The sequence below is a fragment of the Anser brachyrhynchus genome, assembly GCF_964034855.1.
Source record: "Anser brachyrhynchus genome assembly, contig: SCAFFOLD_135, whole genome shotgun sequence".
NCBI classification, from domain to species: domain Eukaryota; kingdom Metazoa; phylum Chordata; class Aves; order Anseriformes; family Anatidae; genus Anser; species Anser brachyrhynchus.
The window spans coordinates 203,429-213,222 of record NW_027663523.1 but is presented as its reverse complement, the minus strand read 5'-3'; the positions used below and the strand labels follow the sequence as shown (position 1 = coordinate 213,222).

Sequence of the window (9,794 nt, the reverse complement as noted above, 5' to 3'; positions counted from 1 at the left end):
GAGAGATTTCCTTCGTACTGCCGGAGTATTTTAGTCACTTCATTCACTGTGGGATTCTCCTCCGTTTTCCAGGCTAGCATTGCCAATGAGCTGGCATATGATGATGGGGCACTCTGTACAAACTTCCGCCACATGGGTAGTGTACACCGGACTGCATCTGGATCTGCGGATGTTTGTGCGTCGTCTAGGTCCTTATAAATTACTTCCCGTACGGACAATTCCCTCAGGTACTGAATTCCCTTCTCCATGGTGGTCCATTTGCTTGGTAAACATACAAGTTCTTCCTTGAAGGGATACCTTTCCTTCACAGCTGACAGGAGACGCCTCCAGAGGCTGCGAGATTGTGCTCCATCTCCAATTGCTTTGTCAATGCATGCGTCCCTAGCAAGGGATCCCAGCCGCCTGGCTTCCTTGCCCTCTAATTCCACATAATTGGCTCCGGTGTCCCAGCACCGGAGCAGCCAGGTGACAAGCTGCTCACCTATACAGCGACCAAAATCTTTTCGCACATCTCGTAGCTCACGCTGGTATAGAGTCCGGGTAGTTACTGTTGATTTTTCGACATCCCCATCCTCATCTTCAGTCTCCTGCACCTTTGATGGCCCAGCCTCGTCTTCAGTATGCCCAGACTTAGCAGAAGACTGTTTGCGTTGTAAACGACCTGAGCCTCTATACCATTTTTTCACCTTGTCTACAGGGGCAACTTGCACTGCTACAGCTCGTTTCTCTGACCCAGACACAGGGTCTGCCACAGGGGTTGGAATACCCTCTGCGGGGTCAACTTGCACTGCTACAGCTCGTTTCTCTGACCCAGCCACAGGAGTGGGAGCAGCTGCAGGAGCTGGAGCTGCTGCAGGAGCTGGAGCTGGAGCGGCTGCAGGGGCTGGAGTGGCTGTGGGAGCTGGAGCTGGAGCGGCTGCAGGAGCCGGAACGGCTGCAGGAGCTGGAGCTGGAGCGGCTGCAGGAGCTGGAGCTGGAGCGGCTGCAGGAGCTGGAACTGGAGCAGCTGCAGGAGCTGGAGCTGGAGCGGCTGCAGGAGCTGGAGCTAGGTTGCTAGTAGCATCAATTGCAGCTCGATAGGCACAAGCCAGACCCCAGCACGCTACAGTGATTTGTGTCACTTTGGAACTGCCAGAGTCATGACACCTTTTTTTCAAGCATTCTGCCAGCTTTTTAGGATTTTGCAGTTGTTCAGGGGTGAATGTCCAAAACACTGGAGGTGACCACTGCTCTAGAAACCTGCCCATATCCTCCCACACTCCCTGCCACTCGCAACTATCCCGCCTCAAGAGAGATCTCCGGATGAGATTCCTGAGTAGTTGTTTAACCCTCCACAAAATCTGAAGCGCATTCAGGAGACATAACAACAAGAGCAGGCTGGTCTGAGTATCCCAAGGATATTCAACATCTCGGAGAACCACCGTAACTAGCTCGGGGGATAAGAGGGTGGTGGTGAAGTAGAAAGGGAGAGTGAACAGGTAGGGAAACATGTCTTCCCCTGTCCCCTTCACAGATTGGCTCCCTAACGAAAACAGGCAATAGGTGTAATTGCTAATAGTTTCCGAGATATGGGTTCCAAAGTATAGAGTCGACGTCAGTGCTGAGTACAAATACCAGGTTAGAGTCGTGACCAGATATTTCATCATTTCATAAGCCATTGCTACACCGCACAGTACCATAACAATCTTAAACCAGGGCCCGGAAAGGATAAACAGTGCAACAGGGAGCACATACAGAAAGTAACGCACCATAAAACTCAATTTGGAATACAGGTACAGCAGACTGGAGATTAAGGCAATCAACATCGTGACTAGCAACTATTAAGCAGGTCCAGTACTTATACCAATTTTAGTTTAACACACTCTGGTCAAATCTGTCGATATCTCAACCCTTCGAGCCCCACCTTGGGCGCCAAAAGGGCTGTTGTGGTTTAACCCGGCTGGCAGCTAAACACCACACAGCCGTTCGCTCACCCTCCCCCCTCCCTCTCTGGGATGGGGGAGAGAAACGGGAAAGTGAAGCCGGTGAGTTGAGATAAAGACAGTTTATTAAGACAGGAAAATAATAATAACAATAATAATAATAGTGATAATGATAATAGTATTAATAATAATAATGTGTAAGAAACAAGTGATGCACAATGCAATTGCTCACCACCCGCTGACCGATGCCCAGCCTATCCCCGAGCAGCCCGGCCCCCCACCCCGGCCAGCCACCCCTATATATTGTTTAGCATGACGCCAGATGGTATGGAATACCCCTTTGGCCGGTTTGGGTCAGCTGTCCTGGGTCTGTCCCCTCCCAGCTCCTGCTGCACCCCCAGCCTGCTCGCTGGCAGGACAGAGCGAGAAGCCGAAAAGTCCTTGGCCTGGTGTAAACACTGCTCTGCAACAATTAAAACATCAGCATGTTATCAGCGCTCTTCTCATCCTAATCCAAAACATAGCACCCTACCAGCTACTATGAGGAAAAATTAACTCTGTCCTAACTGGAACCAGGACAGTTGCAGTCGTGCCTGTTGCCACTGTCGAGGATCCAGGAGTGGCTTTACGAGCAAGTGAACATGCGGATAGAAGGCTGCATCATCGTGAGTATCAGCACGACCCCGCGTTACGTCGTTAGTTTGTTTTCCCTCATTCACAATCCTATTTTCTCTTGTCAAGAAAAACTAGCACAAGGGAAAAAAAATTCGTACTTCTCTAACAATTAGTCTTCATTGTCCAGCCTGGGTCAGCAAAGCTGATGATGGTTTGTGTTGTTGCTGAACTAATTGCCACTGTTGCTGCTTTCTAGGGCTTTGACGAGTACATGAATTCGGTGCTGGACGACGCAGAGGAGATTCACTCCAAGACAAAATCAAGGAAACAGCTGGGTATGTCGTGTGTCTGTGCAACCCGAGTGACGCGCGGTCTGAAACCTGCCCGGGTGAGCCTTCTAGGTAGCAGCACTGAGAGGTACCAACCATGTGACGAGCCTTGATGTTGAAGTTCCGTGAGCAATTACTGGCTACATCTCTGTCCCTGATGAGTTTTGAGCTGCTGATTTTGCTGGATGAAGGAGAATCTGTCCCTGCCTGAGGCCAGTTCTGGTCTTTGAAACGTGTAATACCAGGCGGCCTGCACTGGCTGGAGGAGTCTGGTCACAGCTCCTTTCAGCTGCATCTAAAGCCGGTGGCCCTGGGCGATTCTCACACTTGCTGTGATCTCTGAGTCAAAGCCGGGAGCCACGGTAGCGGCAGTGTTTATTTACCACCTGCTGGTGGACAGAAGCAACGATGTGCGCCCAGTGCTGGGGTTTTCAGCAGGGAGAGCGTGCTGCTGGAACGGGGACGGTGGCTGGCGTGGGACTTGTGAGTGTGGGGCAGCTGGCAGGAACAGGACTCTGCGTGATGGGCAAAACCCTGCTCAACCACACAAAATACTTTCTGAAAACATGAGATTATTCTCGGATTCTGGGCTCTCTCTAATCCCCTCTTTCCCTTCTCTTTGCTGCAGGCCGGATCATGTTAAAAGGGGACAACATCACTCTTCCACAGAGCGTTTCTAAGTAGAATTTGCCATCCTTAGAACAAAGGTGGCTGCCGTGCTGCGGAGTGACTGAGTGCCAGGGGAACGCGGCCCGCTGGTAGATAGGAAGTTGGGGTAGATAGTAACTGGGGTTGCATGCTGAGGACAAAAGTCCTTCCTTTGTGGGAGAGAGTTTTTTGTAGCTTGAAACAATACGTGATGTATTTCACAAATAAACATTTTTCACATTAACTGTAAATGTAAACCACTAATCTGCTTGTTTTCAGTCTCTTCCTTCCGTGAATGGAGAAGGAGGAGAAATATAGAAGCGTGGGCTTTTCGTTTAGCTGTGGATCTGATAAGTTTCGATAACGCTATGTGCTTTCTTGACCATTACATCTGCATTATGTGGCCAGGGTGGACTCGTTCAGGGCACGGAAGCCCCACACAGTCCTTGAGCTAGCAGGGTGCTAAGGAGGGTGTTGGAGATTTTGCATACAATTGCAGCCCTTTGTTGCCGCAGTGACAGGTTCCTCAGATTCTTTCTAAACAGGGTTTAGCTTGTTGAGAATCTTTTTGGGAGTGTTTATTGTGGATCAATCGGTAAGAGTATCTTAGTGGGCCTGTGAGGGATTTGGGGCTGTGGTGCAGTAACCCAGCGTTTACAAGTGTTACTGCTATGCATGCTTGTCAAATAACATCTCCAGATCAGAGAGTGAGAGCGGGCAACTGGTTTGGATTAAATCTGTCACTTCTTGCTGCTTTGGACAGAGCCTGTAGATTAAACCCATGTGCTGTTCAATAAGCTGGGGTATCAGATGTGTCGGTTGGGTGTTTATCATTTGATTTATTTTTTTTATCCGTTTGGAGATCTGTCTGTTCTATTTAAGTTTCCCCAAGAGAGCTGAGTTGCTTGGTGCATCGACCAAAGATAAGTTCCCTGGCTGACTTGGGACAACCAGTCCCCTCATTTTCTGATCACAAAAGAAAAAAAAAAAAAACAAAGAAGAAAAATTTTGACTGTAACTGTAACTCAGAAACTAAGATTACCTGAATGGAGAGAAATGAATTTTGATGCACAGGCTGTGCTACAAATCTGTTAATCAGCATTCAGTTTTTCAAAACTTCCATTTGTGTATCATCATCGTGAAAATTAATAAATTCAAAGTGGGAGATCCTTTCCTGAAAGGGAAGGACAGAAATACGAGTCTTGCTGTGGGGCCTACCCAGCGCAGTTCTGCCGCTCCGAGAAGTAATACGTCAGGAGTGTCAAAGCAGACGTTCACTTGCCCTGCCCTACCCTGCTGCTCCTCAGCCCTTGCTCAGGCCTTTTGGGCCATCTGGCCGTCCGTCTGGCCGTCTATCCATCCATCTGGCTGTCTGTCCGTCCGTCTGGCCCTCTGTCCCTCCGTCCCACCGCCCTGCCCCGTCCCTGCCGTCTCCCTAGGGAAGCAAAGAGTCCCTGGGCTGCCTTCAGGGGGGAGGTTCTGCTGAGGAAATTAAAGCTTCCCCCGTAACGGGCGCCTTGCGAGTTATTTTGAGTTCCAACCTTCTGCCTTCCTTTCGTAGCAGTGCCTCTGAGGGGTGCGCTGTAAGGTAGCCGTCATCTGGCGCGCTGCTCCTGCGTTTCCCAAAGGAACTGCCTTCGGGATCTGACTAACTCTGGATGCACGCGGTTGTCACCTTAATTTCTCTGTTAGTTTGCTGAAAACAACCCGCTTGGGTGACCTTGGTGTTTGTTTCTTAAACCTTGGATCGAGGAGGTCTCTGTTTCCTTATGCTGATGTTCACGATGAAAGTGCAGAAGGGATGCTTACTGTTGCCCGGGTCAGTCCTGTTGCCAGGATGGGAATGTTTAGCCTACCGGCCCTCTGGTGCTGTTAGGCTGCACTCGGAGTGTGAGCTCTGGGCCTTATTTCGAAAAGACTGCGTTATTTGAGTGTACAAACCCGAGATATTCTGCGGATAGGTGATTCTCAAAGCACGTCAGAACCACCACTGTGGCGTGTCCTGGAGTCGGACGCACGTTTGACTGATCAGGCGGAGCAGGTGAATTGAATTTGTTGCTGGATGGCGAGGTGTTCTGGGGGAAGAGCTAGTCTAAGGAAAACTTCCTCTTACTGCCCCTTCCCATCTCAAATGGCCACTGCCTGGGGAAATTGCTTCTTTATGACATTAACTACAACGTTACAGTGAGGATGAGGAATCATCATTACTCCCATAGTTATTTGCTGCCAAGCCGCAGCGTTGATTTCAGAGACTTAAAAAAAAAAAAAGGAAAAGAAAGGAAGTATGTATTCTTTCACATACTCTCTTTTCCCTGAGAGTAAAGGTTGTAGCTTCTGCAGTACCCTTCCTCTGGAAACGATTCCCAGTGCCTGCTCAGACACTGGGGAGGAAAATGACAGAGAGAACAATGGAGGAGAGCCACCCGATACAAAGAAAGGAAAAAAGGGGTTATGGATGAACGGAAAGCCACTACATAAAAAATTGGTGCTATCTAAAAATTGGTTAACGGTTTGGGACCTGCAGGTGCTGCCTACACGTGCGTGTGTTGCAGTCGTGCCTGTTGCCACTGCGCAAAATGGAGAGAGCTTCTTTGTCGAATGCAGCATGTTAAAGCATGCGCCATTGCCTGGAAGAAATGCACGGCCTTCCCTCGTGTGGGACTTCTTCCCCATTGATCTGTGGTTTACCTGAAGGTTTACCATAACCTACATAAGTTTCAAAAGCAAGCAAGCAACCAACCAAAAAACAACACCAACATTAAAGAGTGGCAAGGCAGATGCTCATCTGGGGACTCTGACTCATCGGTGACATCACCAAGCAAAGCATTGTGAGCGCTTCGGGTCGGGGCTGCTGTGGCGAGCCTCGCAGCCGGGAGGGAGAGCGGGTACGGTTCGCCTCTGGTGGGTCTGTGTCAGCCCTCTGCCCTGGTGGCTTCGTTAGCAGTGAGAGTTTGACTGCTGTGTTCCCAGCTTTCGCTTCTGCACCGACCGTGTGGCAGAGCCCGCAAGCTGCTTCCTCAGCTGGAAGAGGAAGAGGAGTGACCTCAACTGTGCCGAGGTAAAGCAGAACCGTTGAAAAGATTTGTCAAAGATGCGGGTTGTACCAGCGCAGCCGCTGCAGCTGCAGCAGGTCCTGGAGCATTGCAGAAGCTAGAGAGGGGTTTCTTTGTGAAAAGAATGCTGTAAAAGTGTTTTCACGCCAGAAATTAGGACAAGCGCCTCTGTTGTTTGGATATCCTCTATTGACCTGGCACACTGGCATTACAGCATACCTGGCACACTCTTTGTATTGTTGGTTAAAAAAAAAAAAAAGTGTTTTAGGGCAGGCCAAAAACCTGCCTTGGCACTTCCACATCGCAGCAGTGCTTGCAGGCCGTGCATCCTGGATGCCAGGTGTCCTGGTTCCAGTTAGGACAGAGTTAAGTAGCTCATAGTAGCTGGTAGGGTGCTATGTTTTGGATTAGGATGAGAAGAGCGCTGATAACATGCTGATGTTTTAATTGCTGCAGAGCAGTGTTTACACCAGGCCAAGGACTTTTCGGCTTCTCGCTCTGTCCTGCCAGCGAGCAGGCTGGGGGTGCAGCAGGAGCTGGGAGGGGACAGACCCAGGACAGCTGACCCAAACCGGCCAAAGGGGTATTCCATACCATCTGGCGTCATGCTAAACAATATATAGGGGTGGCTGGCCGGGGTGGGGGGGCCGGCTGCTCGGGAATAGGCTGGGCATCGGTCAGCGGGTGGTGAGCAATTGCATTGTGCATCACTTGTTTCTTACACATTATTATTGTTAATACTATTATCATTATCACTATTATTATTATTATTGTTATTATTATATTCCTTATATTCCTTATATTATTATATTCCTGTCTTAATAAACTGTCTTTATCTCAACTCACCGGCTTCACTTTCCCGTTTCTCTCCCCCATCCCAGAGAGGGAGGGGGGAGGGTGAGCGAACGGCTGTGTGGTGTTTAGCTGCCAGCCGGGTTAAACCACAACACCAGGCCAGGATCTAAATCCGATGGTGCTGTTGGTAACGTGAAGTTCAGGAAGCTCTTCTGGGTTTTTCTGCTCTTCCATGTGGATTTTTGCCCTGTGAAGGTGGTGTACTGAGCTCTTTTCTTACCAACAAATAGGTTTAAAAGCAGTTACAGTTTAACATCTACATGCTTGGGTGTTATTAACACAGCATTGCATACTGAGCTGGTGCTTGGTAGGAGAAAACATAAATCTTACCTGGGAAACTCGGACACTCTCAACTACATACTGCTATGAAGAAACTCAGCTGTAAGAGTGCCCTTAATTAACACATCACCAGAGCTATTGTGCTACTGACGGTTGAAGGCACCTTTTTCCAACGCTGTCTTATTGGAAGTCGATACAGACTGGCAGTATGCAGTTGGTTCCCATCTTCTGCTCCAGCAGAAGTCCTATTTTAATTAACCAGCAGGTCCCTCTGAGTGGCTTTGCTAAAACTCCTGCAGTAGGAAGTATCCTACGAGAGCCAAGTTACTAAACTGATGTGTGGTTTTCCCTTAATCCCCTCACCCCTGACTTTCTAGCTCCTGACGACACTGCCAACGTGTGCAGTGCTAGGTGCCAGCTGCCATGGTTTATATGTACTGTAAAATTAGTGATTTGGGACTTGTGAGCACTGAGAACAGGTTAGCAATTGCTTAAGAGCTTTACTTTCTCGTTCTGCTAATGCACATGAAATTCTTCAGGAACTGCAGCACAAGAACCGTCTTGCACAGGATCTCTGGAAGCAGGAAATAGCCGCTCTGTGGACCTCTCTCTTCCTTTGATATGTTAAGGGCTCTTTAGAAGAGCAGAAGATGGAGCAGCTCTTCCTGGGAGGGAGAACGGGGCTATTCGCAGCTCGTTCCAGTGGTCCCAGGTGTCTCATGGTTGTGACATTTGTGGCTGGGGGAGACCGCTCAGTCGAGTCATTGGTCACCTCCTGGCTTTGCAGAACACAGACTTTCAGAGTAAAGGTGTCGCTGTCGCTCTGGGCCTGGGAGATGGGCGAAACATCTTAGGCTTGAAACTGATTCTCTGCAGAGTGGCGTGCTCAGATCTGAGCACATCGTCTTGGCCTGTTCTGTGCTTCGACCATGGGAAGATGAATGGTTTACCTATGCACCGTTAAATATAATTTGACACCTAGCACACAACACTTTCAGCCCGTGGGGTGCTTTAACAAGCAGGTAAATCAGCGGGGACTGTTTTGCAGCCAGGGCGATGCTGGGTGATTAAAAAGCAGGGTCAGAGCAAGGAGTTTATGGTGTTCTTTCTTGCTTGTCATCCGACTGTCCGCTTACACTGTTCTAAAAAAAAACAAAACAAAAAATCCGAAACGGGGTAAGCATCTTTAATATCTTTATTATAAATGGAAGGCACAAAACAGGCCAGCAACAGAGACTGTCCAAGAGAAATACTTTATGCTTTATAAACAAACAAGAAAGTACCCTTAGGTAGGTGTGATAATCCTTCTCTAATGCATTCTTTGGAGTGCAAAAATATTTTGTTCCCTTCTTGCTCTTCTCTCCAGGACAAAGGCAGAATAGCCAACTGGAAAGTTAGACCAGGGAGGTCAGTTTGTTCCATACTGAGAAAGACAAGCCTGTAAAACAAACCAGACAGATTTTCTTTGGACTATTTATCTTCCTTCAGCAAAGGCATGGTTTATGATACTTGTTGGCATGTATTTCCAGACCCCCAGCTACCGTGACTGTAGTGCATCTGTAATTCTTTTGTACAAAAAGAGTTCAAAATCTCGTAACGCAAAAACTTTACTAGCACCCTGGAGAAAAAAGAAATCTAAAAATCTTGCCAACTTCAATTACAGACCTGCTGAGTGCACCAGAGTTACTCATTTTTATTCAGGCTTTCAGGGGCTAGTTCAGTTGGTTTCTGTTCAGCACTTGGATCGCCATATTGGCAGATGTCAGTTAAAAAAAAAAAAAAAAAGCTTTTGAGATCTTTTTTAAAATGAGACTGCTTTTATGGCATTTAGGGCTGTGAGGTATCCTTGGTTTTTGCTTTCTTCCCATTCCTTAGACCAGATCCGTTCATATCCTGAACAGCGTTCTGGGTCTCTTCAGGAAAATGGAAGGCAACAAGCAAAATGATGAGCTCCTTGGGCATTCAAAAGAGCTCAGTCTGGAAAAGATTTCAAGTCCAACTTCCATGCTAAGGAGCACCAGTAATTTTTAGAAGTAGATGCAGAGGAACCTGCATGGCACTAAGTGTGTTTCTGAAGGTGCTAAAGGTCAGAA

At 48.3% G+C, this 9,794-nt stretch overlaps 1 protein-coding gene across 1 annotated transcript; it reads left to right on the top strand.

The window, feature by feature from the left end:
* Positions 1 to 2,488: 2,488 nt before the first annotated feature.
* LOC308187347 (small nuclear ribonucleoprotein E-like) lies at positions 2,489 to 3,550 on the top strand (the record flags this gene model as incomplete). The annotated part of the gene is made up of 3 exons (XM_080609503.1): positions 2,489 to 2,587; positions 2,794 to 2,872; positions 3,495 to 3,550. Coding segments are annotated over 3 exons (234 nt in total), but the record flags the coding sequence as incomplete, so codon positions are not given.
* Positions 3,551 to 9,794: the final 6,244 nt, after the last annotated feature.